The sequence below is a fragment of the Lepidochelys kempii genome, chromosome 16 (genome assembly GCF_965140285.1).
Source record: "Lepidochelys kempii isolate rLepKem1 chromosome 16, rLepKem1.hap1, whole genome shotgun sequence".
Classification (NCBI taxonomy): domain Eukaryota; kingdom Metazoa; phylum Chordata; order Testudines; family Cheloniidae; genus Lepidochelys; species Lepidochelys kempii.
In genome coordinates, this window is record NC_136395.1 from 25,457,697 (window position 1) to 25,485,673 (window position 27,977).

General features: G+C 43.8%; 1 protein-coding gene across 6 annotated transcripts in view; it reads right to left on the reverse strand.

The window, feature by feature from the left end:
• The window catches only part of STRBP (spermatid perinuclear RNA binding protein), a 100,366-nt gene that overhangs the window by 48,813 nt on the left and 23,576 nt on the right, over nucleotides 1-27,977 (reverse strand). For 4 of the 6 annotated variants that reach the window (XM_073314532.2, XM_073314531.2, XM_073314528.2 and 1 more), the window contains exons 2-3: nucleotides 6,192-6,373; nucleotides 2,740-2,957 (exon numbers count right to left, since the gene is read on the reverse strand). In XM_073314532.2, coding sequence (XP_073170633.1) covers nucleotides 2,740-2,957; nucleotides 6,192-6,194 — 221 coding nt within the window. In that variant the 5' untranslated portion in view covers nucleotides 6,195-6,373. Of the gene's footprint in view, nucleotides 1-2,739; nucleotides 2,958-6,191; nucleotides 6,374-6,581; nucleotides 6,828-27,977 lie in introns of those variants that run through there. The other 2 variants (XM_073314529.2, XM_073314533.2) reach the window with 2 other exon arrangements.

A 27,977-nucleotide genomic window follows, 5' to 3' on the forward strand; every position in this document is an offset into this window, starting at 1 on the left:
CTAGCAGCCTGGATTATTCTTTGCCCTAGTTTCCATCACAGTTTTGTCCTGCTTTGCTGCTTGTAAGAATCCTTCCAATCACCACGTTCCCTCCTCTGCAGGAGCAGGGATGGATGTAAATTCTCCATTACTTTCTGGCCAGCAGGCAACACTCACTGATCTGTCCAAACGGCTGGCTTTGATACAAAGTTCTACAGAAAGTGATCTCGACTTTTTGATTTATAAAAACCAGCTGGAGAGAGGGGGAAGGAAGAGAAATAGCCCAAACCCCTCCATGTCTCTGCTTTGACACTTGACACCTGCTATTCTCCAGCCAGCTGACTTTTTGTCAGAACATCTGTAGACAGGAGATTTATTAGAGAGAGGACCTGGGCACTTACAAAAACGCACTCTAAATTTAGAACTCAGCAAGATCATAAAACATCCTGCACACAAAATCATGAAATTGAAGTCAGGCTGTTTGATTATGCCAACAGCACTTAATACAAGCCAAGACTTTCATCAAAGCCATTTAAAAAAAAAAATTCTGCACTTATTTTATCCATGGCAGAAAGAAAAGTAAAATGCTGCCAGTAACACTTGGAAATTACTGACACAATGTGCACTGCATCCCACCTAAAGAGTCAGAGAAGTCAAGAAAGTCCACCGCTCAGCAGAAACCTGACATTATTTATCTTCCACACAAGATGACACAGCTTAACTGCCCATCTCCAGGGAAGTAGCCTATCAATCTGCTGCTATTATTCCCTGGAGTCCACACAATCCTACGCCCTTAAACCAATTTATCAGTTAATTTATGTAAAAAAAGTCATGAAATTTAAATATTTTGCCATTTCTATTCTCTGCATACATTTTGCACCAAAAAGTGACAAGTACAAGAATGTTGAGAAGATCAGAAATGGATCTGAGAAATATGTATTAGTCAAAAAAGGGTGCTCAGAAAACAGGCAACTAAATTGCAGGCCCACTTGTGGAGAGTTTGCTTTGCCCAGAACATTATGCGCTGACCTGGACACTGGTGAATGCATCTCAGTTAGCTCACTGTAGTCTATTCATATGGTGCCCCTGTTAGCAGGGCTTCTCTTTAAAACTTCACTCTGAGTAAGCAGATTTCTTCCCAGAGACCCGAAGCCCTTTAAATGTGCATAGGACAGAATCAAGCAAATCCAGACAAAGGAGAAACTTTTGACTAGTAATGTTGGTGCAGGAGGGACTTTCTACCATTTCACCATATTTGTTGGGATTTTTAAGCAGATTGTGGGAGCTCTCGCATACAGAGCTTTCCTCAACTAATATGGACCATTTCTTGTTTCTAAACTGGAGCATGTCCAGCTAGTAGGGAAAACTGAGCTTTGTTTCCCAGTTCTCTCACTCTTACACTGACACTTAAATTGAGACCTGGAAATACTAAAGACTAAGTTACTGTTACCAGCATGATAGGGAATGGTCAGATTTAGGATTTGCCAATGCACATCAGGGTTTATTATGGCAATTTTTATGACAGACTGATAATCACTGCTTCCTTCACATTGAACCGGTAAATGAAATCTTCAGCCCAGATAAACAAATACAGCAGCACTTAAGGATACGGTCTTGCTGACTCAGAGCCAAATGTCTGCCACCTTCACCTCATAGTACCTTACTCCAGAATTAGTCCTCCTGGATTTCAATGAGCTTACTGACAGAGTAAAGTGATATTCACCACAAGGGCAGGTAGCAGAATTTGGCCATCAAAATATATTATCTAGTGTGGTGTACTAGCACTTGACCCTGTGGGCACTACCCAATATACCTTTCCACACCAATCTTAAAACCAGATCAGAACTCACAGCGCAAAACTCACCCAGTAGCAACCCACATTAATAATCCACCACTTGTAGCAAGGAAAGTTAGAGAAAAAATCCAGGAACTGGCTCTCAGACCATCTTATGTTAATGATCTAATCAGATTTTGTCTCAAGAAGGTCGTTATACTGGAGGAAGTATGGTTTGATGAGAGCGCAGGACTGGAAGTCAGGTCCTGTGGGTTCTGCCACTGATTTGCTATGTGGCTTTGGATAAATCAACCTCTCTGTGCCTCAGTTCCCTCATCTCTAAACTGGCCATAATACATACCTGGCTCAGGGTGTGAAGCTCAGTTATCTGTATGGCTCTAGAGAGCCAAGAATGCCTGAGTTAGAGATCTTTAACCATAAAAACCTGAAAAGGGGCCAGTTGTTCCAGTTGTTTCCTAAATTGCTGGAGTTAAACTAGAAGAGGAAAATCTGGCACCATGTCAGGGAATAGAGAGATGTGCAGTGACAGATGTTTGATGCAGTACAGAATGACACAATGTACCGTAATGGCTCCTTTGGAGCAGTTAGCCTGTTGAATAAACAATACACATTTATAAATCCATTGTTGCCTATTAAACTGAAACAGCTCCGACGCCACTTGGTTATGGTTTTGGATTTAGATTTGTGAGTTATAGGGAGATGCGTTTGTTTCTTAAATTTGTTAACTGCAAGTTTCAAACATTTTGTCTTAAAAGCGAGAACAGCCCCTGACCAGGTTCCTATTCATTACTCATTCCCTGCACTCACGCAGCGTGCTCGTATCTCAGAAGGAGTCCAGACACATCTACTTCCTGCTATGAACATTCATAACCAGCAAAGCCAAAGAACACTGTGGCCCTTATTTAGCAGGAGAGAAATCCATTCATAGTAGTACAGAGGCTCATTATGAGGCTTAACTAACTCACTTGGCATTACTTTCTGCAGCTTCCTCTTTTGCTTCCCCATCTCCCTCGATTTTCACAGACTTGTTCAATTCATCCATCCAATCGGAGACATGTTTAAGGGCACATTCAACTGTCGATACCATGTTCTGGACAGCTTCAAGTTCCTCTGGAGATGGATAAATGGTTGAATGTTTCACCATAACATGGCGGTCATCATTAGCAAAAGATCGGATAGATCTCTGTCACAGAGGTGGGAAAGAGTAGGGAAAAAAAGAACAGTTACTGGCTTATCAAGAGAAGGGCGTTATTTGAAAGGGAATCCTCCCCAATATAGACGGGGGAGTATTTTAGGATAACAAAGGTCTAGAATCACGGCAGAACGTATATCTCTTCTCTGCCTGAAGTAGAGAGACCCAGCCAATTAAATGTGAAGCACTGAAAAAAGCCAACCCGGAATAAACTGGTAGCAAAGTGCAACAGCACGTTGTGCCTGTGACTTGGCCATCAGGAATGTAGGTTGTAATGTTCTCTGTACCAACTCCCAAACTAGGGGCAGAAAAACTCGGGTCCAGAGCTAGAAAAATGCAAGGAGGAGAAATTTCTCGTCTCCTTTACTCCACAACTAGCCTTTTCACTCTCTTCTGCTATTCCCCATATTGTTTATCAGGTTCACCCAATAGCAGCTGTAAGCTCCTAAGGACAGGGACAATGCAGTCTCTTATCTGCATGAGAATACCAGTCAAGCACTGCCCTAGCTAATCCTACCTGCAATGGTTAATAAAGGTATTTTTGGGTGCTTGCCTTGCATAACTTTGCCAAGAAAGTTTCACTTTGGGGAAAAAAGCCATGGTTCTGATGAAGCATAAAGAGCCAGGGAGGCCTAGTGGGCAGGGGGATGAATGAGGCAGCAGGAAACCTGGGTTCTGTTCCTGTCTCTGCCACTGACCTGCTGTGTAACCTTGGGAAAGTCACTTTCCGCCTATGCCTGGTTCCTCCTCCCTCTTTTTGTCTAAGCTTTTCTAGGCAGGGACTGTGCCCATGTCTATGTCCATGCAGCACCTTGGACAGACAGGCCCTGAGCTTGGTTGGGGTCTCTAGTCCCCACTGAAATACAAACAGTAAATAGTAACTATGAAGGAAAGGGGCTCCTGGCTCTTCAATAAATTCACAGTGCATTCTGGAATACTCTGTCCCTTTGTTCAGACCCTCAGCAGCTGAGTGGCTCCAAGGGGTCAGCTGATCTGGTTCCAAAGAGGAAATTCAAGGGCTCCATGCACATCAAGGAAGTCATCTTGTTTTGGGGCAGGTAATCTGGAAAGAGGTGTCCTGGGGAGGAGGCTGAGAGAAGCTGCACTTTATACAGGGCTTTGACAATCTGGGAGAACAACTCTGCCTGGCAAGACATGCCAAGAGCTGCAGCTTTCCCCTTGTGCTCGGCTGGTACAGAGGCAGCCCACCAGCCTCTCACTTTATGCGTTTAGTGCTGCCAAGCCGGAGATATTGCATCTGGGTCTGCAGCAACTACAGATCACAAGGAAAATCCTGACCAACAGGAAGGAATTCGCAAAGAGCATGAAAAATGGCTAGAAAGGAGGCTGGAAGGGAAGGGTTAAGCTTGTGGGGAAAGATTAAAATCATCAAATAGAAAAAACAAGGGGTTAAAGGATCCCAAATAAAGAAGGGCTTGTAAGGAGGGCTCATGGAGTTCCATGATGGGGATAGGTAGCACAGAGACTTGTGACCTGATTGGAGATGTCTGGTTGCCATGCCATCCAGGCGAGACAAGTTAGTGAGCCAGCATGGGCAGCCACTCGTCTACCAGATGTATCCCCTTCAGCCACATGTAACCCTGGTGCTCAAAGACCAATCTGATGCAGTGTCAGGGAACTCTTTACTCCATTCCCTACAAACGGGAGAGAATCAAAAATATTCCCAGTATGTGGATCACAGGGTTTTCCCCTGCCGCTGGGCAGACTGGTGCACTCTTGCTAATCATTTACTTCCATAAACTGCATTTATCCTGCAGTGATGGGGAATCTTTCCCCCTCCTTCACAGCTTGTAACCATGCCTGAGCTCAGAGACAGCACGGCCTGTAATGGATCCAAGCAGTCTCATTGCTGAATCTGCATTTAGTTCTCCTATCCCACAGGCAATGTACATGTTCAGGGAGAAGTGCATTGGTTCACAGGTAAGGAGTGCTCCCCCTACGCCCTGCCCAGTACTCTCACACTAGAATTCCATTCCCGAAGGTCCCTGCTGTCGTTCACCTCAGATACAAAACACAAAGATACAGGTAAAGGGTGCTGCAGCTCAGCAGTCAATCAGTGAGATAGATTTGTTAATTCACGTCCACCCAAAGAATGTCCCCTTCTCCCCAAATCTCCCTTCTTGTGAACACAGATTATAGAAAATACTCCAGCAGCGGCAAACTGATAAGCCTGTAACTTGTGTATTAGAAACACATGGTTACCTCACTAACAGGCAATGGCAAAATAAGTACTAAGCAAGAGAATCTGGGTCAAGAATTCATTGGATCCAGCAAGCTTCCCATTTAAAGTCCAATCTGTGCCCTGTGTTCCCTGATGTCCCCTTCCCCCCATAGCATTCTTCTCACCACAGAGAGTGAAATCTTAATTTGTGTTTGGCTGGGTTATCGTTTAATGGATTTCATTAGCAATCGTCTACTCAAATCTGAATACAGTACTTTACTGTAAATATAATGCTGTGCCTAGTCACTCCTCCCTGTCTCGCAGCAACAACATATAGAGGACTTACAAAAAAAAAATCAATAGGCTCAAATTACTCCTAACAGCTGGCTCTCAAGAATTAGTTAATTGGGCGGGTTTTTCCCCCTTCCTTGAATGCATTTTAGAAAAACTAACCATTCCAAGCCCTTCACATTTGCACAGCTTTGCAAATTCAATGCATCTCTGACTCTTGCGATTTGTAACAGATACAAGCAGGCAGATTGGAAGTGACTCCTCAGTTAGTCATCAAATATGCCCGGATGGGTACTGGTTACATATGCATCATATCTATGCTATTAATAGGTGAGCACAGAGCTCTGGCTTTTAATTTTTAACATTAAAATATAGAGAGCACCAACATCTGATCTTGTGGGGAAGGGGTGGGTGGGGAGTGTCAGTGTTTGTTATGCAATCCACAGTTCAAGGTCACACACACTCACTGCAAGAGCTTGCTAATGCCAGTTTTATTAGAAAAGGTTATTTATGAGCATCCCCTTCATTTGTGTTTAATAATGCATGTCCTGCAGGCTCACAAGGCTTCATTCTCCGGTTAGAAAAAGCCCCTCAATAAATCAAAGCTCATTTGCTTTGCTTAAACCATGTGGAGACATCTTTAATGCAGTCGAGTCAGAAAATCCTTCCACTCTTGTTTTAACAGATTCCACAACGGGCTAGGGGTGGATAATAATTTTAAAGCAGCCATATTAATGAAGACAGTTACCTACCATGGTTTGCTAGAGTCTCAGCTCCGCTCCCCCTCCCCCTTCTCCTTTTCCCTCCTCCTCGGTATCTTTGCTAGGCACTGTTTTTGCCTGACAGAACCTCCTCATAAGCCTCTCAATCCCCTGCCAGCTCAAGAGTTCATACAGGCGAGATGCTCCAGGAGTCGCTTTCTGCAATACAACACCTGCAAAGAGAAAGAGAGAGAGAGAAACAACTTGAAGAGAGAAGAAACCACATGCTAATTCTGATTGCTTTTCAAAGCAGCACATTAAACCAAGCCACTGATTAAAGCAGCAGGCTTCAAAAGAAGGGGGGGAGGAAATCATCAATGCCGAACAAAAAGCAGATGTCTCTATAGAAAGTAATTTTTTTTTTTAAACATGCCCACATACATGTTACCGCTTTCCTGTGCCATCCTCATCCGGGATCATCAGCCGAGAAGCAACTGGCATTCAAAAGCTCTGATACCCGGGAGTTCAGAATTCCAGGGTATTTAGTACAGTTGATATGAAGCCAGCCACAAAACTGGTGTGCCACTTTTATCCATATATCATATTCTTGGGCACTGAATTTCTTTTCATTTATTATTTGTACTTCATTGGTGCCCCAAGACCCCGATCAGGATGATGGCCCCAAGTGTGCCAGGTGCTGTACAAATATAGTAAGAAAGAGTCCCTGCCACAAACAGCTACAGGTTGAGGTTTTCAAAGCAGGGCAGGGGATTTAGTCCAAATCGAATGGAAGGTGAAATTCACAGGAGAATGCACGGCTGGGTCACCTGGCGCCACTCTGAAAACTTCACCCATGACCTCTGAGCCCCCAGCTGACACTGTGCATCTCTGTGCTGCTTTCCACAGCACCAGACAGGCAAGCGAACCCATGGACAGCAAGCCCTGGCAGAACTGGGGAATACCAGGCATTTCTCCTCTGAACCATGTTACAACAGAACAGTTATCCCTCTCTGCACCTGAAAAAAGCCTTCGCTTGTGTCTGCTATTTGTAGTGGAATGTGGTATTTCATGTCAGGGAAGACCAAAAGACAGGGAGTTTCTCTCTTTGGCGGGGGTGGGGTTGGGTGGTGGTATAAATGGAGAAATCAGTCTCCAAAAGTGCAGGGTTAGGAGCTGACAAGAAACAGCAGCCGGCTCAGAGAAGGGAAACACACAACAATCCAAGCTGGGCTCTGTTCTAGGCTATTTACATTTCCTGAAAACCCACTATACTACCCCAGCACCTAGCGTACTGGTGTCCCACTCACACACTTGAAGGCTAGGGCCTGTACACCCTCATTTTCTGTTCTGTGCATACTGGCAAAGCTAAAAAGAAAAACATTGAAATAAAAGCACAAAGCTCCTTCCCCTATCCCAGAGCAACAGGCACCATTACTGGGGGGCACCACGATGCAACTGCAAATAGGTGCCTGGCGAGAACAGGAGGACATAGTGATGGGGCGAGTACCATGTGACAAAGGAGAGGAAATGAGCTCAGTGAGCACTATGGAACCCCCGTCCTTGCAAAGAACTCCCGTTTCCCTCTCATTCCATATACCACCATGTGAACTTTTCAGACACATTTGCAGTGGGTTGAAAGCCAGTTGGTAAAATCCTGCTGGCTGACATGTGCTCTCTTTTTCTTGTATCTTTCAATCCTGCACATCAAACAATATGTTGCATATTGTCTATGGCACAATCCTGACATTGTTAAAGGTCAAAACCTGCTTTTTCCAACGGCATAGGGACTAGAGAAGTGACTTGAAAGCAAACTTTAACTACAGAGGTGTGACAAAATTATCAAAATGTTGCGTCCCGTACAGATTTGCACACATCTAGAAAGGGAGCAATACATTCCACTTCACTGTGCCCCTATCTGAGAACTGAAGCAGATTTACAGGACTAAATTGCTTTGGGAGCAATTTGTTGTCTATAAAGAGGTCTCTGCGAACTCCAGACTAATGTACTTGGGATACAGTACAGTATACCAACCAACCAACCTGCCAGTGAAAGGGTCTGGGACAGGGGCCCCCCTTATGGTTAAATATGGGGATGGGTTGAAGGAGAATATAAATAATGAAGGGGTCAGATGTGGTTACAGTAAATGCTTTTTGGGGGCAAGAAGGGTTGGACGGGACAAGTTCATAGGGAGAGAGATGGATTGAGATGAGCCTCTGCCAAGAAAGGGCCCTGAAAGCCCAACAGGGACAGAGCTTGGACAATAAACATAGGTATATTTGCCTTTAGAACCAAATTAGAGTGTCCTAGTTCCATGGCAGGGCCAACAGGGAGCACCAAATAACCAGGCTAAGACTCCCTCTCCACCAATGCAGCGCCCCCATAGCACACATTCAAGACCTGCTCAGCTCTTCAGCCTCAGAAAGTTCCAATCCTGCCCTCCCACTGCAGGCTGAGATGCCAAAGTTGCCATTAAAATACCAACTGGAACTGGGGTCCAAACCCTGGGGCAGCTTTTGAAGTCTCAGACTTACTTTGCACAGACCCAATCCTTGCAAATGCTCCCATATGCAGATAACTACTCGCTTGTGTAGCCCCACTGATGTCAATGATCACCTCACATGAGTAGAGTTATACACATTTAACAGGTTTCAGAGTAACAGCCATGTTAGTCTGTATTTGCAAAAAGAAAAGGAGTACTTGTGGCACCTTAGAGACTAACCAATTTATTTGAGCATAAGCTTTCGTGAGCTACAGCTCACTTCATTTAAGTGATTGCAGATTGGGACCCAAGGCAGCAAGCTCCCAGGCCTCACAAATGCCCTTGGACTTCCAGGCATTCGTACACCCCCCTCCCCGCGGTGAACAGCTACTGAGGCCCCAGGACACTGTCCCAGGTATGGAAACAGAGCCCATTGCAGCCGGGATTCTTGTTACTTTCTGAAAACGCCAAATTGTCCCTTGGTTACCAGGAAACATGTGAGTGCCACACCCTCCACCCAACATTTTCAGCTGCACAGGGGTGTCAGTCAGGGCCCAGTCTTCGGTTTTCCGCCACTTCTCAGCATGGCAACAGTGCATCAAACATTCCTCACCAGAGCAGCCGACGGGCTTAAAAACGCAGGAAGGCCTATTTCTGGATTTAGCGAATGTGTCCATCACCACAGACTTTAGACACCAAGCTACGCTCCAGCCTGGACTCCCTTCCAGGACTGCTATAAGCTGCAGGTTATAGGTGACAACACAATGAAAACAGATGGATGGAAATGGCTGACTGAGCAAATTCTGATGCTTCACTAAATTGCTGGGCAGACAGTACTGTCTAGAGACCAAGCCTGCAATCCACCTCTTGAGCTCCGAGAACAAATGTACATCAGGGTGCAATTCCGCATGCACTGAGCTCTTTTCTGTATACTCTGAAAACCTGAAATAGCTTCAAAGCAAACGTTTACAGCGTGACTGGGGCTATTTTCTCTCTGCTGCACAGTGGACATGTTACGCAGCATCAACACCTTTCAATGCTATCCTTGAGAGGGGTAGAACAATGCAGCTTTTCAGAGAGGCTCCTAGTTGTATTAACAAGCAAAACAAGTTGGGCAAGAGTCACCATTAATCCAGTTCTACCTGCCCTTTTCCCCAAAAGTGAGCGATTGAGGTCTGGGGAAATGGCTGCACTGTGCTCCGATTAGGGAGGGAGTTACAGATGACAGCATCTTCATCAATATTATTCAGGAGGAATCAGAGGAACAGCCGTGTTAGTCTGTATTCGCAAAAAGAAAAGGAGTACTTGTGGCACCTTAGAGACTAACCAGTTTATTTGAGCATGAGCTTTCGTGAGCTACAGCTCACTTCATCAGATGTTTACCGTGGAAACTGCAGCAGACTTTATATACACACAGAAATCATGAAACAATACCTCCTCCCACCCCACTGTCCCACCTGCAGAAGTAAAGAAACAGATTGATAGAGCCAGAAGAGTTCCCAGAAGTTACCTACTACAGGACAGGCCTAACAAAGAAAATAACAGAACGCCACTAGCCGTCACCTTCAGCCCCCAACTAAAACCCCTCCAACGCATTATTAAGGATCTACAACCTATCCTAAAGGATGACCCAACACTCTCACAAGTCTTGGGAGACAGGCCAGTCCTTGCCTACAGACAGCCCCGCAACCTGAAGCAAATACTCACCAACAACCACATACCACACAACAGAACCACTAACCCAGGAACTTATCCTTGCAACAAAGCCCGTTGCCAATTGTGCCCACATATCTATTCAGGGGACACCATCACAGGGCCTAATAACATCAGCCACACTATCAGAGGCTCGTTCACCTGCACATCCACCAATGTGATCTATGCCATCATGTGCCAGCAATGCCCCTCTGCCATGTACATTGGTCAAACTGGACAGTCTCTACGTAAAAGAATAAATGGACACAAATCAGATGTCAAGAATTATAACATTCATAAACCAGTCGGAGAACACTTCAATCTCTCTGGTCACGCAATCACAGACATGAAGGTCGCTATCTTAAAACAAAAAAACTTCAAATCCAGACTCCAGCGAGAAACTGCTGAATTGGAAAAAGAAAAGGAGTACTTGTGGCACCTTAGAGACTAACCAATTTATTTAGTCTCTAAGGTGCCACAAGTACTCCTTTTCTTTTTGCGAATACAGACTAACACGGCTGTTCCTCTGAAACCTGCTGAATTGGAATTCATTTGCAAATTGGATACTATTAATTTAGGCTTAAATAGAGACTGGGAGTGGCTAAGTCATTATGCAAGGTAGCCTGTTTCCTCTTGTTTTTTCCTACCCCCCCCCCCCAGATGTTCTGGTTTAACTTGGATTTAAACCTGGAGAATGGTCAGTTTAGATGAGCTATTACCAGCAGGAGAGTGAGTTTGTGTGTGTATGGGGGTGGGGGGGATGTGAGAAAACCTTGATCTATGCAGGAAATAGCCCGACTTGATTATGTAAAGAGTTGTCACTTTGGATGGGCTAGCACCAGCAGGAGAGTGAATTTGTGGGGGGGGGGGGGGGGTGGAGGGTGAGAAAACCTGGATTTGTGCTGGAAATGGCCCACCTGTTGATCACTTTAGATAAGCTATTACCAGCAGGACAGTGGGGTGGGAGGAGGTATTGTTTCATGATTTCTGTGTGTATATAAAGTCTGCTGCAGTTTCCACGGTAAACATCTGATGAAGTGAGCTGTAGCTCACGAAAGCTCATGCTCAAATAAACTGGTTAGTCTCTAAGGTGCCACAAGTACTCCTTTTCTTTTTGCATTCAGGAGGAAGAAGAAGAAAAATCACCACACACAATTCTAGCTGGAGCTGTCCTACAGTGTTCTTTCAAATTATTAATTGCCCAACAATACTCCTCAGAAGTGTCTGCACAAAGGAAAACTTGATGCAGTTCAGGCCCCAGGAGAGAATGTTTAATAAAACCACTAAACAGAACGGAGCCCGCTTTCTAAAAATTCAGATGCTACTTTAAGAACAAGGTACAGAGTGGAAAATAAACAGAAGCCAAGATTAGAGCAGCCCCAGCCATCTGGATTGAGCACTGTGCTTGTTACCAGGCCCATCAGAAGGGATAAAAACGGACTGCAATCCTTCTAATCCAGCAGCTTTGTTCTGCCATTAACTCACCACAGAGCATCTATGCTAGAACCAGCCCCTACCTGAGACAGCTCCATCCGGATGGTTGGCGTGCCTACGGGGTGGCCTAGGCCCTAGAGGACATGATGGTAAAAGCTGCTTGTTCCTGGGCTACACCACAGCTAGTGCCACCGCAGCTTGCAATGAATTTTCCAGGAAAAGCCTCTAGGGTAAACAAAGCCATGAGTGACCTCAGGAAAGTCACTTACCGTCTCTGTGCCTCACTCCCCACCTGTAAAATGGGCATAATACTTTCGCACCTCACCAGGGCCAGGAGAGGAGGATTGATGTGAGTTTTTAAATCCTCAGACAGAAGGCACTAGAGCAATGTGAAGTGTTATTACACACCAGCACTAAACGAGGTAACTCACGGTCTCTCTAAACTGTCTCCACAGCAGGTCTGGGAACAACCAGAACACCGATGTTTAAAAACACACAGTTTCTCAACAGAAGTAAAACACAACAGGAAATGGGCTCTTGAGACTCATCTTAATCCTAATGTAACCAATTTAGGAGTGGCTGCAGCATGCCTGGGCCTCCACGCCCAGTAGGATGGCCACAGAGGACCCAGAAACGTTTCCATTAAACACCCCAGCCTTCACAAGGAACTTTTGGCATGGGCATGAGATGAAGAGTTTGATATGTGGCCTTAATAATGGGGTTTATTCCTGCAGCTGTCAGTTGTGCCTCCTGGACTTAAAGATGCTCATTTAAATAGTTTTGGACATACTAACGTGCAGCCCTTTAGCTGTCTTTAGTTACTTCTGATTAGCAAGGTGGCAGGCAGGAGCAACAGGTCTGTGAACTCCACATGGCCTGAAACTAACAAGGCAGCTGAGACTCCATTTTACCCTTAGAAAAGGGCATCTTGGATACCTGTCACCAACCCAGCAGCCCAAAGCTGCGCTTTGCACAGAGAAATGCTGCTGGAATAACTGGGGAATGGAAACAGGGTCACAGTACATTGAACTCTTTAGTTATCTAAATGCCCACTTCTCTGCTGCTTGGGCATCTGGCCAGGCTGTCGGAAGAGTCCAGGGTCCATGACGACTACTTCAATGCTACAGCAAGACTCAACAAGCCAGCAATGCTTTTCTGGGGCACTAAAGCACCCTCTGCCCTTCTAATCTTTCCTTCGCTCCAGCATCAGCAGCTGAGGCACTTTAGCGTAAACAGCAGGTTGAAGGGCAACACAAATAATCCTGAGACTATCCGAGTTGACCTCAACAGTGTTGAGAGATAACTAATGCTGAGGAGAGCAGGAAGGGAGGTTCCCAAAGTAGGTTGGGGTTTGCAGGTAGGATCAGACCCAGCAGCAAAAATGCTGCAGTTTATGCAGCATACAAGGAAAAAAAAAAGTTACGTTCAGTGAAATTAAGGGGGAGGATTAATATCAAAGTAAGAGTCCTGGAGCTTTAATTGTGAGTTAGTTTTAATTTCTGCTCTGCATGCAAAAGGCAGGTAATTTTTCATCACGACACACAACGCTGCTTGGACAAGGAAAGGAGTATAATTCTGCAGTATAATTTTATTTCTGGCTTTCTGCCAAGAGTCTTTCTGGCAGCATCTACCACAGTGGGAAACTGTGTATCTGGGTCAGGAAAGACAAGTTGCTTTTCAGAACAGCTCAATACATTTGGCAGAACTGCTGATATTATAATTGAACTCTTTCAGCAACTCTTTTTATGATGCATCAAGAGACCAATCAAAACAAGATCCGCAGCACTGATTAGTGTCAAAATAACTGACTGAGAAACAGCAAAATAGTTTCTCCTGGTTTTAAAAGCATCAACATGCTGAGGGGAACAACAACAATTCAGGAGGTTTCACCATGGGAAAATCTTCTAACTCATTCTGACCCTTGTCTTCTGTGGATGTTTAAGATTTTAAGTCCTAATTCCTAAAAGAATGGCACAGAAACTCTGGTTTCTCCTTTCTACAACAGCATGCAAAAGCAGAAATACCTCCTACCCTGGGTATGTCTACACTGCATTAAAACCCTGTGGCTGGCTCATGCCCACTGACTCAGGATTGTGCTAAAGGGCTGTTTTATTGCAGTGTGGACATTCAGGCTTGGGCTGGAGTCTGGGCTATAGCACCTTGCGAGGTGGGAGGGTCCCAGATCTGGGAATGGGTGACAGCGGATGGATCACTTGATGATTACCTGCTCTGTTCATTCCCTCTGAAGCACCTGGCATTGGCCACTGTCAGAAGACAGGATACTGGGCTAGACGGACTTTTGGACGGACCCAGCTCCTTAGCCAGACCCCCGTGAGCCTGAGTCTGCTGGCACGGGCCAGCTGTGGGTTTTTAGTTACAATGTAGACATACCCTCGGACACATGAGCATCCTGAAAGGGAACGCAATCGTAGCACTGGGATATACCACTGACTGGTAAAGCTCTTGCTGCTACCAATAATATGCCTGGAGTCAACTAAGTTAGTAAAGTCATGCAAGTTTATTTTCCAGGGATGCAATTGTCTCAGAAAAACCTGTGTTAACCCGGAGAAGCCTGGAATTTTCCGTCCAAGGGAACGCGTGCAGAACAGTGCTAGAGTTACGGCTAGGCAGGTACTTCCATTCCAAGTTCTTAAATTTAATAAAAAAAAAAACCACACAAAAAAACTCTTTGAGTCTCACATTTCTCCTGCTCGCCTCCCGCCCAAAGGAGATTTTTTGGGGGGAAAGTAGTTAAATTCCATTTCTCTCTCGCCCCCTAGCCCCCAGCCCCATTTGTGTGAGCAGATTCTGATGAACAAAAAATTGCTTCTTTCTAATCTCCAAATCCCCAGTGCAGAATTGTGCCTTGTATCTGCACGAAGAAAATCTAAAGTTGGAGACTTTAGACGCTTCACAGAACATGCTCAGTACACAAGTTCCAAATAACTTTTTAACATATGAAAGTGCAGGTCATACCCAGTACTGAAGGATGCACAGTGAATCAGCTGCATTTACACCAATGGTTATATGTTCAAACACAAAAGCAGTGCATTTAATTGACTCTCTGGATCTCTCCTTTCCCTTCTCATGACGAGGAACACTGCCTCAACGCTCACAAAATTTCATGTATCACTTTTTATTTTAAAACAATTTTACAGTTCAGATTTTAACATAAATGTGAGGAAATTCAAAGTTAAGGTTTGCATCTCAGCCACTGGTTAGCTACTTTGCATCTATAACCCAACTGAGGGATGAGCCGGCCCCAATTTGACAAGACAGGTTCTCTCAATAATCAGGGACATACAGATAAGCCAAATCCACCATACAAACAAGTGTACATTATACCAATGGGAAAAGCATTATAGATTTTAACAGGGCTGAAATAAATAGATTTCTATAGAAATGTAATAGGATTTCTACAGAAATTACTCTAAAGTCCATCAGAATTTAACAAGGGCAATATCCTTCCTGTAGGTTTCTAAGCATCCTAAAGAATTTAATGGAAGAAAAGTGCCTATCAAATCTGTAGGAGACCTTTAAAAACAAATGTATGAGAAAGTAATCTTTCTACAGACTATGTTAGGCACTTACCTGGCCCGTTACCACAGTATCCAAGCGCCTCAGTCTAATGTATTTATCCTCAATAACACCCAAGTGAATTAGGGCTGTGCTATTATCCCCACTGTGCTGGTAGGAAACTGAGACGGAGAGACTAAGTGACTTGCCCAAGGTCATACAGGGAGGCTGTGGTAGAGCAGGGAATAGAAAATTGAGTCCCAGGCTAACACCTGAAGCCACTGGATCATCCTTCCCCTATGTGACTTTCCCATAAAAGGAGAAGCAAGAGCTAAATCAGGATTAAGGTACCCAGCCTCCAGGCAAGACCAACAGTTCGCCTGTATACTAGCAAATAACGCTTTTCTCTTCCAAAGTTACAATTAAACAGAGGTAAATTTCACAGTGTACACTGCAGTAAATACTCCTCACTGTTATGTAAGGGACCAAAGGTTGACTGTTACCAAGCCACCTGGGTGTTCCAGCCAGCACGAAAGACTCCTAGAGAAGCAGCGGATGCTGCCAAGGCAATGATTCCATTCTCCCTCTACAGCCCGGACACCGGCATCACTGCCTTTTATTGCCCATTCCTGATGCATAAAGCGGTTGAGGCTCACCACCTTTCCTGCAGGGCAACAAAGCGTAACGACATTCTGATACGGATGGGGCAGGAGAAAGCGAAGATGAAAATGAAGACAATGTGGAAATACAGGAGCTGTCACTGCTGCTCTGTGGCAACAATATACATACACACAGAAACATGTTTTCACCTCATACTTCCCCTTCCAACCATGGCAGACTGGCTATTTGCAGGGATAACCTGAATATCTAGAGTTAGAACAGTAGATACTAAACCTTTTTTTGGAAGAGAGATAAATCCTCCTCCTTTGGGATTTAACCCGATCTCTATTATGGGTTAGGAGATTTCCCGAATGGTAGACTATGCCCACTAAGGGGTTTCTTGCACTTTCATCTGAAGTATCTAGTCCTCACCACTGTCAGGCTACTGGACTAGATGGACTCTAGGTCTGATCCACTCTGCCCTATGTTCTTACTAAAGCTGGTTGAAAAACTGGAAAATGTTCAGGGCAGAGCTTTTAGTTGAAAATCTAATTATTTTTCACAGAAAACTCAAGATTCAGGAGTTTTCAGCCAGCTCTAGCTCCTGTGGATCTCAAAGTACTTTACAAATAACTATTTAGGCTTCCTCAATGCCTCCAGCATTAGGCTCCTTTAAGGAGGTATCCAGACTCACTAATCACTTTTGAAAATCAAAACCATGATTTCTGTGCCTCATTTTGTAAACTGGGATATTTGAGGCACAGAAGTCAGGGTCATGATTTTCAAGAAGTGACTAATGAACCTGGGTACCCCTTTTTGGGCTCCCTCTTGGCTCATCTTTAAGGAGCCTGATTTTCAGTGGTTGGGTATTTAGCACTTTTTGAAAATCAGGGCTCTTTAGGGAGACTCAAGCTGTGCCCTGAAAAACTGGAATACCCAAAAAATCACTGGGTGGTTTTGAAAAATCTTTGCCTATCTCAAATCCCCAATACTGTGATTTGGCCACACAACCATCAGCCCTTACAGCCTGAACTTCAACCAGTTGCAATTTGCATCATCTGAGAGATCAAAGCTGAAGAAACGTAAGTTTATTATAAATACCAGCAGAAATGTAATTACCAGAACACTATGATACCTATTATGGAAAACCTTACACCTGCCACAAACACTGCAATTCAAGAGGACTCAGGTTACAATAAACTACTCAGAGTATGTGATTGATTACATTACTAGCTTTATCAAAATCTTAGCTTCCTCCTGCCCCCAAAACCAGAAAGTTTAACAGACTAGTGCCTGTGGTCTTCAGAACAATAAATAGAACTGTCCCAGCTCAGTTTTAAAGGCATTCCAAATACCAGTATTAGCTAGATTCTTAGACCCATCACCATAGTATCTCAGCACCCACACTACATGCAACCCAACACATCAATGACAACTAACACCGAGACTCGCCGTGAAACCGCCATGAAAATCCGTTCAGGTCTAAGGGTGAATGCCTGGGCTTGAGACTGAAGACAGACCAGGCAGGGTGATCGAATTCAAAACTGGCTCCTAAGTGACAAGTGGATAAATAAAAAGAGCTCAGTGAGCAATGCAGCCTGCTTCAAGTCTTTACGGGCCCATGAAAGAGAACTCTCTGTAGGGCTCAACACAACAGAAAGCAGAACATGTAAGTGACGTAAAACACTTTTGGGCAGGGGCTTGTCTTATTATGGTCTCTAAGGCACACATTAGGCACTACATAAATAATTAAACCATGATTTGAGGACTTCAATAGCTCAGACATAGGTGAGAGGTTTATTGCAGGAGTGGGTGGGTGAGATTCTGTGGCCTGCATTGTGCAGGAGGTCAGACTAGATGATCATAATGGTCCCTTCTGACCTTAATGTCTATGAGCCTATGATATTATTCACTTAAGGTTTAAGTAGAAAACTCATGATCAAACTATGAATATATTCACCAAGAATTTAAAAGCAATTTCTAGCTTCCAACATCCTGAAATGTGAGTTCCTGCTCTTCTATACAACGTGTACTAAGAAAACCTGGAGTCATTTCAGAACACACATCTGTCTGTGGCCCCAGGAAGTGAAGTATTAATTATGAAACCACTAACATCCAAAATGAACTGTTCTGAGATCCACAGGCTTGTTAGACTGCAGGAGATTGTTCACTGAAAACATTGTATTATACCTCAACCGCTTTGGAAATAGAACTGTAATAACTGATGGTGCTACAGGAGCTAACCCTGCTTTTATTTATAGTTTTCACACTTCTCATCAACCCATCAGCCAAAATTTTATAAGGCAGCAACATGAAAATACAGCAGAAAGAAGTTGGCAAAAATCCAATTTTTTCAATTTAATTCCAAAACTCTTCTTGGATTACTAGGCATGTGGCTTTTCCAGTCACATGCAAAATTTCAAAGACAATTTTTTCTTTATTATTGTACATTAGGAATAAATCTGTATTTGCAACTAAATCCAAAGGTACCAATATGCTCCAAGCTAAATCAGAATATGGGCATCTAGTCCAACTCCCTACTTGGTCCTGCTTTGAGCAGGGGGTTGGACTAGATGACCTCCTGAGGTCCCTTCCAACCCTGATATTCTATGATTCTATGATCTCAGAAAGAATAAAATAAATTATATATAGCTTCTAAATTTGCTCAACAATCAAAAACTGCTCAATGTCTAATGGGAGAGAGTATGTGTGTGAGAAGATTAAACCCTTACAAAGGGAGGGCATGCCAGGTGCTTCTAACAGCAAATCTATTTTAACACCATCCCCACCACCCTGAATACCTAAAAAAATTAGCCCACAGACAAAGTGGCTACCAAAATTCAGCTCTTAGTTTGCAGGCTCTTCAGATAACAATTAATATGTGGAATTCATTGCCACACGCAATCACTGAGGCCAAGTACTTAGTAGGATTACACTTTTATATGACTATTGAGACCATCCACACTTCTATTAGACAGGATTTATTTGTATAAGGGATACAATTCCTCATGCTTTAGGGGCATAAGCCAACTTGTAACTGTCAGTGGTTGGGGGAAGTTCCCCAATGGTCAGGTTATTTCATCAAGATCCACTGCAGGATTCTCTTGCCCCTTCCTCCAAAGCATCGAGTATTGGCCCTGACAGAGACTAGAAAGACCAGTGGTGCGACCCGAGTACGGCAATTCCGATGTAATAAAAACCCAGCTGATCCAAGCTATTTACAGCTAGTCATATGTTTAGCACAAAATGGAATGCAACTGTCCTTTCATTAACAAGGCTGCAAACCCGCTGAATAGCTTCTGCACCAGCCTCACATCCAGACATAACACAGAAAGGTGGGCTGCACTCACTTGGATGCAGCAGCTCTAAGGATGGGTAGGTGTTAACCAAACTGAGGCCAAATATCCGAGAAGAGGGGTAGGGAGTGAGCAGGAAGTAGAAGAGAAAACGCCAGACAAATCAGAGATGGTTTTCTTTATTTAAGAGACCAGGCCTGCCCCAAATGCGACTGAAGTCAATAGATTCCCACTGATTCCAATGGGCTTGGGATCAGGCCCCCTTTGCTTTGGGCACTCCGCTGAACTTACGTCTATTACGACCCTGAGGCATAATGCAGTTGTGTTTTATTCACCAAATTCCTGAAATTTATTTAGTTAAACATGTCATGCACTCTTCCTATTACATTAATTCCTAAAACACACCGGTCAAGTGGTTCAGCATCAAAATAAAACTGTTTAATTAACTTTACCAGTTGTCCCATCCTCTAGGTCTCACTTTAATCATTTCAACTGATCTACTGCATTTAAAATAAATGTAGATTAAACCTTTCAGTTGTAGAGCAAGACATAAAATTGCCCTAAAAGAAAAAAAACCCACCAATCCTCCAGAGGATGGGAAAGACTGCCCAACTGCACCATAAAAATAAACTGGGTCTGTACACAAAATCCAATAGCTTCAAGTTATGGCCCCCTGAAAAGCAGAGGAAGGGAAGGATATTTAACTGAAGTGCTCACAAGCTGAACTGATTACGACCCAACCCAGCACCGACTGCTCCAGCCAGTAATACTAAGGGCACCAGACGTCAATGAGATGCAGCAGGAAAGCAGCAAACAGCACACACGGGGCATATTGCTGTGCTCTTCATGGCTCGTGCTAGCACGCCCTCTGCTATGAATAATAAAATGTAAAGACTCTGATTAAGCCACAGATTTGGGATCTCAGTTCTTCTGTGCTGCTCCCAAATAAAGAAAAGTTAAACCTTCCTTTCAGTTACCAATGTACATTTGCATATGTGAAAAACTTTGCATTACAAGACCATGGTTTATTATTTTTTCAAGCCATCACTTCATCTTGGAAACAGAAATCTAAGCAGCTGTTTCCCCTCTAAATTACCTTCCTGCTGGCCCTGCAGACAATATTTGAAGTTGGCATTTTTAATATTGCAAATCCACACTGGTTACTTTGCACATCTTTGCCTTTCATGTGGTTTAAACTTTAATGAACCTTCACTTAAATGCATTTTCTGGCATGTCGGTCTCTCTGCCTCAATGGTTTTGTGCATTTTTTAAACAAAGGGATAAGATTAAAAGGGAAGCTAAGAACTCTGTGGCCATTTGTCAAAGAACCTGAAGCAGGCCACTAGATTCTGCGAAAACTGTATAGAGTCCTACTATAGACTTCATTCATAGTTAGTACACATCTGCCACTGGACCCACTTGTGTTCTATTCCACTAGGGCTACTGCATGCAAGTAGAGGCAGCTGCTTCCGTCCTGTTTAATTAGTGATTTTATCAAAGAACATCTTGCTAAGAACACTAGGATATTAAAAGCTTGTTCAAGCCTTGTGCAGCCTTCCGGTTGCGAACATGGAGCACGAACAATCTTGCAGATCCTCTTATTGTAAGCCCTCAGTCCTGTAGGTAGTGTTGGTTCTAAGACTGGCAAAAGTAACATGTGTACCATAAATTCCTCATGTTTTTGGCTTTGGGCAAACAAGGCTTTATGCTTCAGGTTAACAAAGGGGCCTGTTAAAATGGAGGGATGAATCATGCAGCTGTTCACATGACTGTCATCTGCGTGGCCATGAAGGAGACCAGGGTTAGACACTCTCACCATTAACTAAAGCATAGATACTGGATTCAAATGCAACTTACAAAAGGCACAGAAGAGATAAATGCAGACTCTATATACCAGGATAGGAACGTTTTACACACAAACATGTTCCCTAATTATTTTCATTGCTGTGGGTGATGTGGAAAAGAGTGTGGGGGATACCAAGCACATTCACGACATTACTAAACTGAGAGAGAACAAAAGGAGGGTAGGGTTGCTGGTTGTCTAGTTTTCAACCGGGAAGTCTGGTCACAAAGGGGACCTGGCAATGTCTGGTTACATGTACTGACTAGACACCAAAAGGCCGATTGGGGAGGGGGAGAAAGGATCACCAACCTGTGTCAGCCCCTGCTCAGTCAGGTCCCCCTCCTACCCGCACCTCATGGGCAGGCAGGCAGCAGGCTCTGCGTTAGGCTGCAGCTCCCGACCTAGCTGCGGGGGTAGGTGGAGAGGATCATGCGATGAGGAAAGGGGAGGTGGAAGAGCAGTGAGTGACGGGGCAGGGGGGAGGGCAGGGGAGGGGAAGGAATTTTCAGAAATTAGAAAGTTGCCAACTCCAGATGAAAGAAAAGTACGAAGGGAGTTCAGAGAGGTTAGAAATAAGAAAACATTTGTTCATCACAGGAAAATGCTCTGATACATCTGGGGAAATAATCTGAGACGGTACCTAAATGAGGAAGAAACCCAGAAAGCAATAATGCCCAGAAAAGATCTCGTAGAGGACAGTGGACCAACTGGAGATGGCAGCTGCATGTGGCGGTTGCAGCAAAGGCCTGGGACTCAGAAGGACTAGGTTCTATTTCCAGCTGTATGTGTAATCTTGGACAAGTTAATTAATGTCTCCATTTCCCTATTTATAAAATGGCAATAATATTTGCCCACCTGTACATACAAAGCTTCAAGATACTCAAATGAAAGTTGCTATGTGAGTGCAAATATTGTGAGTTTGCAGTGAGACATGGTTAAAAAAAAAAAAGCCACTTCCGGTTTTGAGTCTGTGTACAGTCCAAAACATCCCATCCCATCGCAAGGAGAGACTAGTACCCTCCTAAGCACCATATACGAGCTAGGTATTATTATTATTATAGCAGAATTATATGTCTGTCTGCCTAAATATTAGAAAAAGACCAACAAGCTGAAGGGAGTTCAGTGAAGAGGAGAAATGCAAATTTTCAAATGACCTAGATGGATGCTTTGAGGGAAAATTGTAAAAGCTCAGGGTAAGAGTTTGGCAATAACGGTTAAGCGGATCAAAGGAACAGGAGAACAACAGCCCAGGGACTTGAAGTGAAGATGAAGGAAGGAGAGGAATCGAGGGTGGCCCAAAGAATTAAGGACACAAATAATCTGGCACACCTCAGGGAAGACTTCGGCTGTGGAACAACGTCCCAGAGGCAGAGGCCCCAACGCTTGGGATATTTAAAATGAGACCAGACTCCGTATGATAGAATGTACTGTAGGGCATTATGCTGAACCGGCTCCTGGGGTGGAAAGCAGGGGACTGGGATGGATTAGCTGAATTTGAGGAATAACAGGCATTAGGGATAGAAAATCCAGGATGGGGACCTAGGGGGAAGGGGGATTAAGTGCCCCCCCAAACATATATTAATTTATTCTGAAGTTGCTACTGCCTGAAAGCCTCTGAGCACACCTGTAAGCTCCTGTGTGTCTTGCTAGCAAGCTAGGTGGGTAGCACGGTGAACTTCTCTAGTTTAGACAAAGCCTCTATGGCTATTTCCCCATTTGGAAGAAAGAAACCATAATGCTAATGGGGGTCAGCTGAATGCGTTCAAAGTGCGTTTGACAATGTAAAGTGCTTCATGATGTGATGTTATTTAGCCTGCTCCAGTTTACAACCAAGCAGTGCTATTAATCCCCTACATATCATTAATTCAGTTAAGTGAGAGAAAAACCTTTTGACTAAAATCTCCTTTACAGCCTTGTCGCAAGGGATTCCCTATGAAACACAGACTGTGTTCTTAGCACAGACTGCGATTGTTAACATAGCTAGAGATAACCTGGGATAGGTGCTTTTTAATATATTTAATTCTGATTTGTATAAATAAGCATGTGTAGAATTGCAGCACGGACAAGAGCAGCAGAAGTGAACTATTACTGCCCTTTGCCCCCAGTCGCACTTCGTAAGGGGAAGAGAGACTGCCATCCACGCTCCAGGCAGGCTGGGTCTATGCAGGAACAGGGAGGATTCTGTGAGGGGGTCTTCACCACCGTCAACAGAAGGTGAGCCATTCAATCCGGTGATGGGTTTACGGATCTCCCCAACTCTAACGGCTGCTACTCACTCTGCAGGAGGCTGCCTGCAAGCTCAGGCAGATGGCACAGCATTGGTTAGGCTCACATCACACTTCTGCACCCAAGAGGGAGAGAAATGCAGTTTAATGATGAACACTCGGGTGCACATCACCTCATGACTCCAGGAGTTGGGCCCTCAGCAAGGACCTCTGCCTTGATCCACCCCTGCGGCTAGTGCAGCCACCGCGTTCAGCACTGGTCTCTTTGGCCTCTCTAATGAGGCTGCCACCACCACAGCAAGCTGCTTAAAAATAAAGGACCCACAAGAATAAATCAATGGCATAACCAGCCAGCAGGACTATAAGCAACCTGAGATCCCATGTGTGTGTGGGGCACCACCTCCTCACCCTGTCTGTTGTTGGCTGGGTTACAGCAGAGCCTGGGTAAGCCCTTTGCTGTGAAGTATTTCAGGTGCTTTTTTAAACACTGAGAAAATTAGTAACTAAGGCTGTGATTTTCAAAGCTACTTAGGGAACCTGGATGCCCAGTTCCCATTCATTTGTGCCCAAATCCCTAAAGCAGTTTGGGAAATCTCAGTCTAAACCCTTTGCAGCCACACTTACATTAGCTGTGGCAGACAATCCAGGGAGAATGTTTGGTTTTGTGGCTCATTGCACAACCCATCAAGAAGGCAAGGAGTGGATTCTGAGAGCGTGCCATCCAGACTCGGATCCCACAGGGGAGGAATCTCGACAGAGAGATCTGATCAGATGGGCAAACTAGATAAACCACCTGTAATTATAACCATTAAATACAATCCATTTTTGCTATCCCCTAACAGCTTCAATATGTACTTTAACCTTTTCCTGCATTGAAGATTAGTGGCTCTCAACCTTTCCAGACAACTATACCCTTTCAGGTGTTTGATTTGACTTGTGTGCCCCAAGTTTCACTTCACTTAAAAATTACTTGCTTACAAAATCAGACATAGAAATGCAAAAGACTCACAGCACACTATTACTGACAAATTGCTGACTTTCTCATTTTACCATATAATTATAAAATAAATCTATTGGCATATAAATATTTTACTTACATTTCAGTGTATGGGATATAGAGCAGTGTAAACAAGTCATTGTCTATATGAAATTTTAGTTTGTACCGACTTCACTAATGTTTTTTATGTAGTCTGTTGTAAAACTAGGCAAATATCTAGATGAGTTGATGTACTCCCTGGAAAACCTCTGAGTACCCCCAGGGGTACATGTACCCCTGGTTGAGAATCACTATTGAAGACTCTCTCTCGGATACTCGGTCAAGAAATTAAACTTCAGCTCAGTGGAAAATCTGAATCTTTGCATCAGCAGGTTCTGGAATCAGTGCTACAGAGGCATGCGTCTCAGTCTTGTATTGGATAGTAAAGCGCCATGGAAGAAGTTCTATCTAGTGTGTAACCGTCAGAGGAGAGTGTTGAAATTCCATTTGCTCGGATGAAATATATTCCCAGGCAGCTTGAATGCAAGTTGAAACATGCTGATTATGCACCAGCTTTCAGAATCAGACCCTTATTATTGTTTTTCCCTTCCTTCTGCTGCATTGTTCAAGTTGTCTGGATGCATCTGTACAACTCTGACATTTAGGGAGAGCCTGGAGTAATTTAGTGTCAAAGTCAGTCTCTCTCCACTGCACTGGAGCATAAAGATATTATATTACCCCTCTGCACGATTACTAAATTATTGCTAAAGACAAATGGCACTGATGGGAATTTGCTTTGTGATCTTCACCACTTAGCAGTGCCTGACACCAGACTCTGAAGAACAGATTAACTGAGTCCATGCTATTCCAGAACTAAATAGACCAAGAATTGCTGCAAAAAGGCAGGCAGGATTTTCAGAAGAGACTAGCAATTTTGGGTGCCCAAGACCTCAAAGCAGCAATTTTCACACATCCTCAAAGTCAGAATCTCTTTTTAGGTGGCAAGTCAGGCATCCAAAATCGTGCTCACTTTTGAAAGGCCTGGCCAGTGTTCTTCCAAGAAACCCCTATTCCTCCCCCCCCCCCCAAAAAAAAAAAAAGCTATGAAGCCACACTTTCTGGACCCCTTTTTAACTCACAAAGAGTACTGAGTATTGTTAGTCTCTAAGGTGCCATAAGTATTCCTTTTCTTTTTTTAAAGAGTATTGAGGGACTCTTCCTACAAATACATCTATAGACAAGGACATGTGCCAATCCTGGAAATAGGAATTTGCATAGCCTGAATCTGACAGGCCGCTGTTCGAAATAACATCACTCACATCACTGCAATATTTCCAAAGAGAGCTCTTTATGGCCATCCAGCAGGGATAAGTCTACTTCTAATATGGCTGAGATTGATATTCCACTGCAATTAGAACCGTCCTCTAAAACTTAGGGAGAAAGCCACGCTGGCTAAAGCACCAATCAATGAAGACACGCTGATACGCGCAGCCCATTTCATTTGTCAAAACACTTACAAGAGGCAGCTGCCCAAGGAAGCAACATGCTAGGATCCTCCCAACTTTAAACTATCCATTAGAAGGGTCAGTCCGCTAAATTAGTGTCAATGCATAAGTAACTGCAACTATGGAATAGTGGGGCACTGCATTCTCCTCTTTCAAAATGATCTTCCATTCTTCTCCCATGTGTTACTGCATTCTCTAGCCTTTATTTTCCATCTCTTTACATAAACTGTGTTTCCATTCCTTTCCCAAGCCCTCCCAAATCCAACCCTCTTCTTTACTTCATTTCTTGCCACTACCAATCTCCTGCCTTGTCTTATTTTTGAGACTCCTTCCCAGCACATTTAGAGCTCAGCACCTTGTCAGATAACACTGTAGCTGAAGTATCTGAAACGGAACACTACACACTGCTTAAGCTACTATCTCAGGCCTGCGGCAGAAGAGGAAAACCTCCTGTATTTCCACAGTGCTGCAGCTGGTACCTGACCGTCTCACGAGAACAAAGGAGCAGAATGTTGCCTGTTGGCAAATGCATGTTGTTACCCAAGATCATTGCTCAGATATCGACAGTAAACAGCAAGGCTGTCGATGAACTACCAGCAGCTTTGAGTGGTTCTAACTCCCTACACTGTGGAGCACCTTCTCAACTTGCTGATGGCCCTCAAAAGACACAGCATTAAGTCACGGGGAGAATAAGTTTTCCAATTAGAAGTACACCTGTAGTGTAATTAACACACCTCTTCTAATAGGCTGACACAAAGTTGGTTCTAATAAACCATTCCAGAAAAAAGAAGGGGGAAAAAAAGCGGGGTGTTAATTAACGTACCAAACAGTTTCTAAAAATACAGCATCTTCCAATACCACAGGGCTCCTCGCCAGTTAGTCTGTGACAATAGCTGGGACATTCAAGATTGTATTATAGGAACAGCAGAATTCCGAGGCTAGGCCAGCCCAGGAGTTGATCTAGTCCAGCATACTGCCTCTGCCCAGATGCTTCAGTGGAAGTGGCCCCCCTCCCTCCCGGATTAAGTTCTGTTCTCAGTAGACTATTGTGTTACACACACGTGAGCTAATCCAACAAAAAGGTTTTGATTTAATTTACTTGCATATTTTCATATGAAGAGCAGCAATGATGTCCTCTGTGAAAGTGAAAAGCTACAGCGGGCCAGCACTGCAGAACACAGCTGAAGAAAGATCAGTCAAACTACATTAGCCACTAAACATTTGTCAGGGGTGTCTTCAGCACTTGTGATTAAGAAATCACGTTAAAGTGTGGTTATGGTCAGATGTTTATAAGCTCCAGTAAAAGAGGGAATGCCCTCCCAGTTCTCTGAATGCCCTGGACAATATGTTAAAAACATATTAAATTGACAAAGGAAAACCAACATCTTCTTACCTCAACAGATCTAACCCGGATGTGCTGACGCACACCTGCAGTGATCAAAACTGAGCCATTACCTCTCTATCCCAGCAGAGCTATGGGAAAAGGAGCCAAACTGTTAACCAAGTTCCTTTTGCAGGATCTATTACTGATGGTGATTCTTGGCTTTTAGACCAGAGGCTGAGGTTGCAAGGCAGAGAGAATGTTGTTATAGTTGGAAATTGAGCCAATTCTATGAGGAACTTCTTGGGAGAAGAAAATGAACCCAACAAAGCTATTTTTACAGAGTATGAAAGCAGCTGAGAAAAAAAAAATCTTGCTGTATATTTTTATTTTTATTTTTTTTCAATTCACAGACTTGTATTACAATTCACAATGGCTTGTATTACCAGTTTATTTTTGCTAATCACGGACTCCATATCTTCTTTGATAGATCTTTCTATTGTTGAATTGGCCTTGCCCTCAAGAAAAAATATGTGCAATCTAAATATTTTCCTCATGAATTTCTAAATACGGGCTCTTGTTTTTGGACTTTTCACCACTGTCAAACTGCCAGTTAGCCTTTGTAACATCTCCAGTTGCTGGCAATAGCTCCTTCTCAGCTTGAACCTCTCTAAATTGCACACACTTAATCCCCTCTCACAGGTGAGGCGCTCATCTCTACTTTGTTGTCCTTGCCCATAGATGCAACACAATTTTGCTTTTTTTTCCTGTCTTTTCATTCATGCTTTTACGGAGGTTAGCAAGATTATGCCCAACTCTGGGAACACAGGTGTATGCTACAAAGCTGTTATACATTGCACCAGATCTGAGGAACAAGTGTTGTTTACACATGCAAAGTGCACTAACAGTATTGTTAAAAAGAATTCTCAGCAACAAATTAAAAGGACACC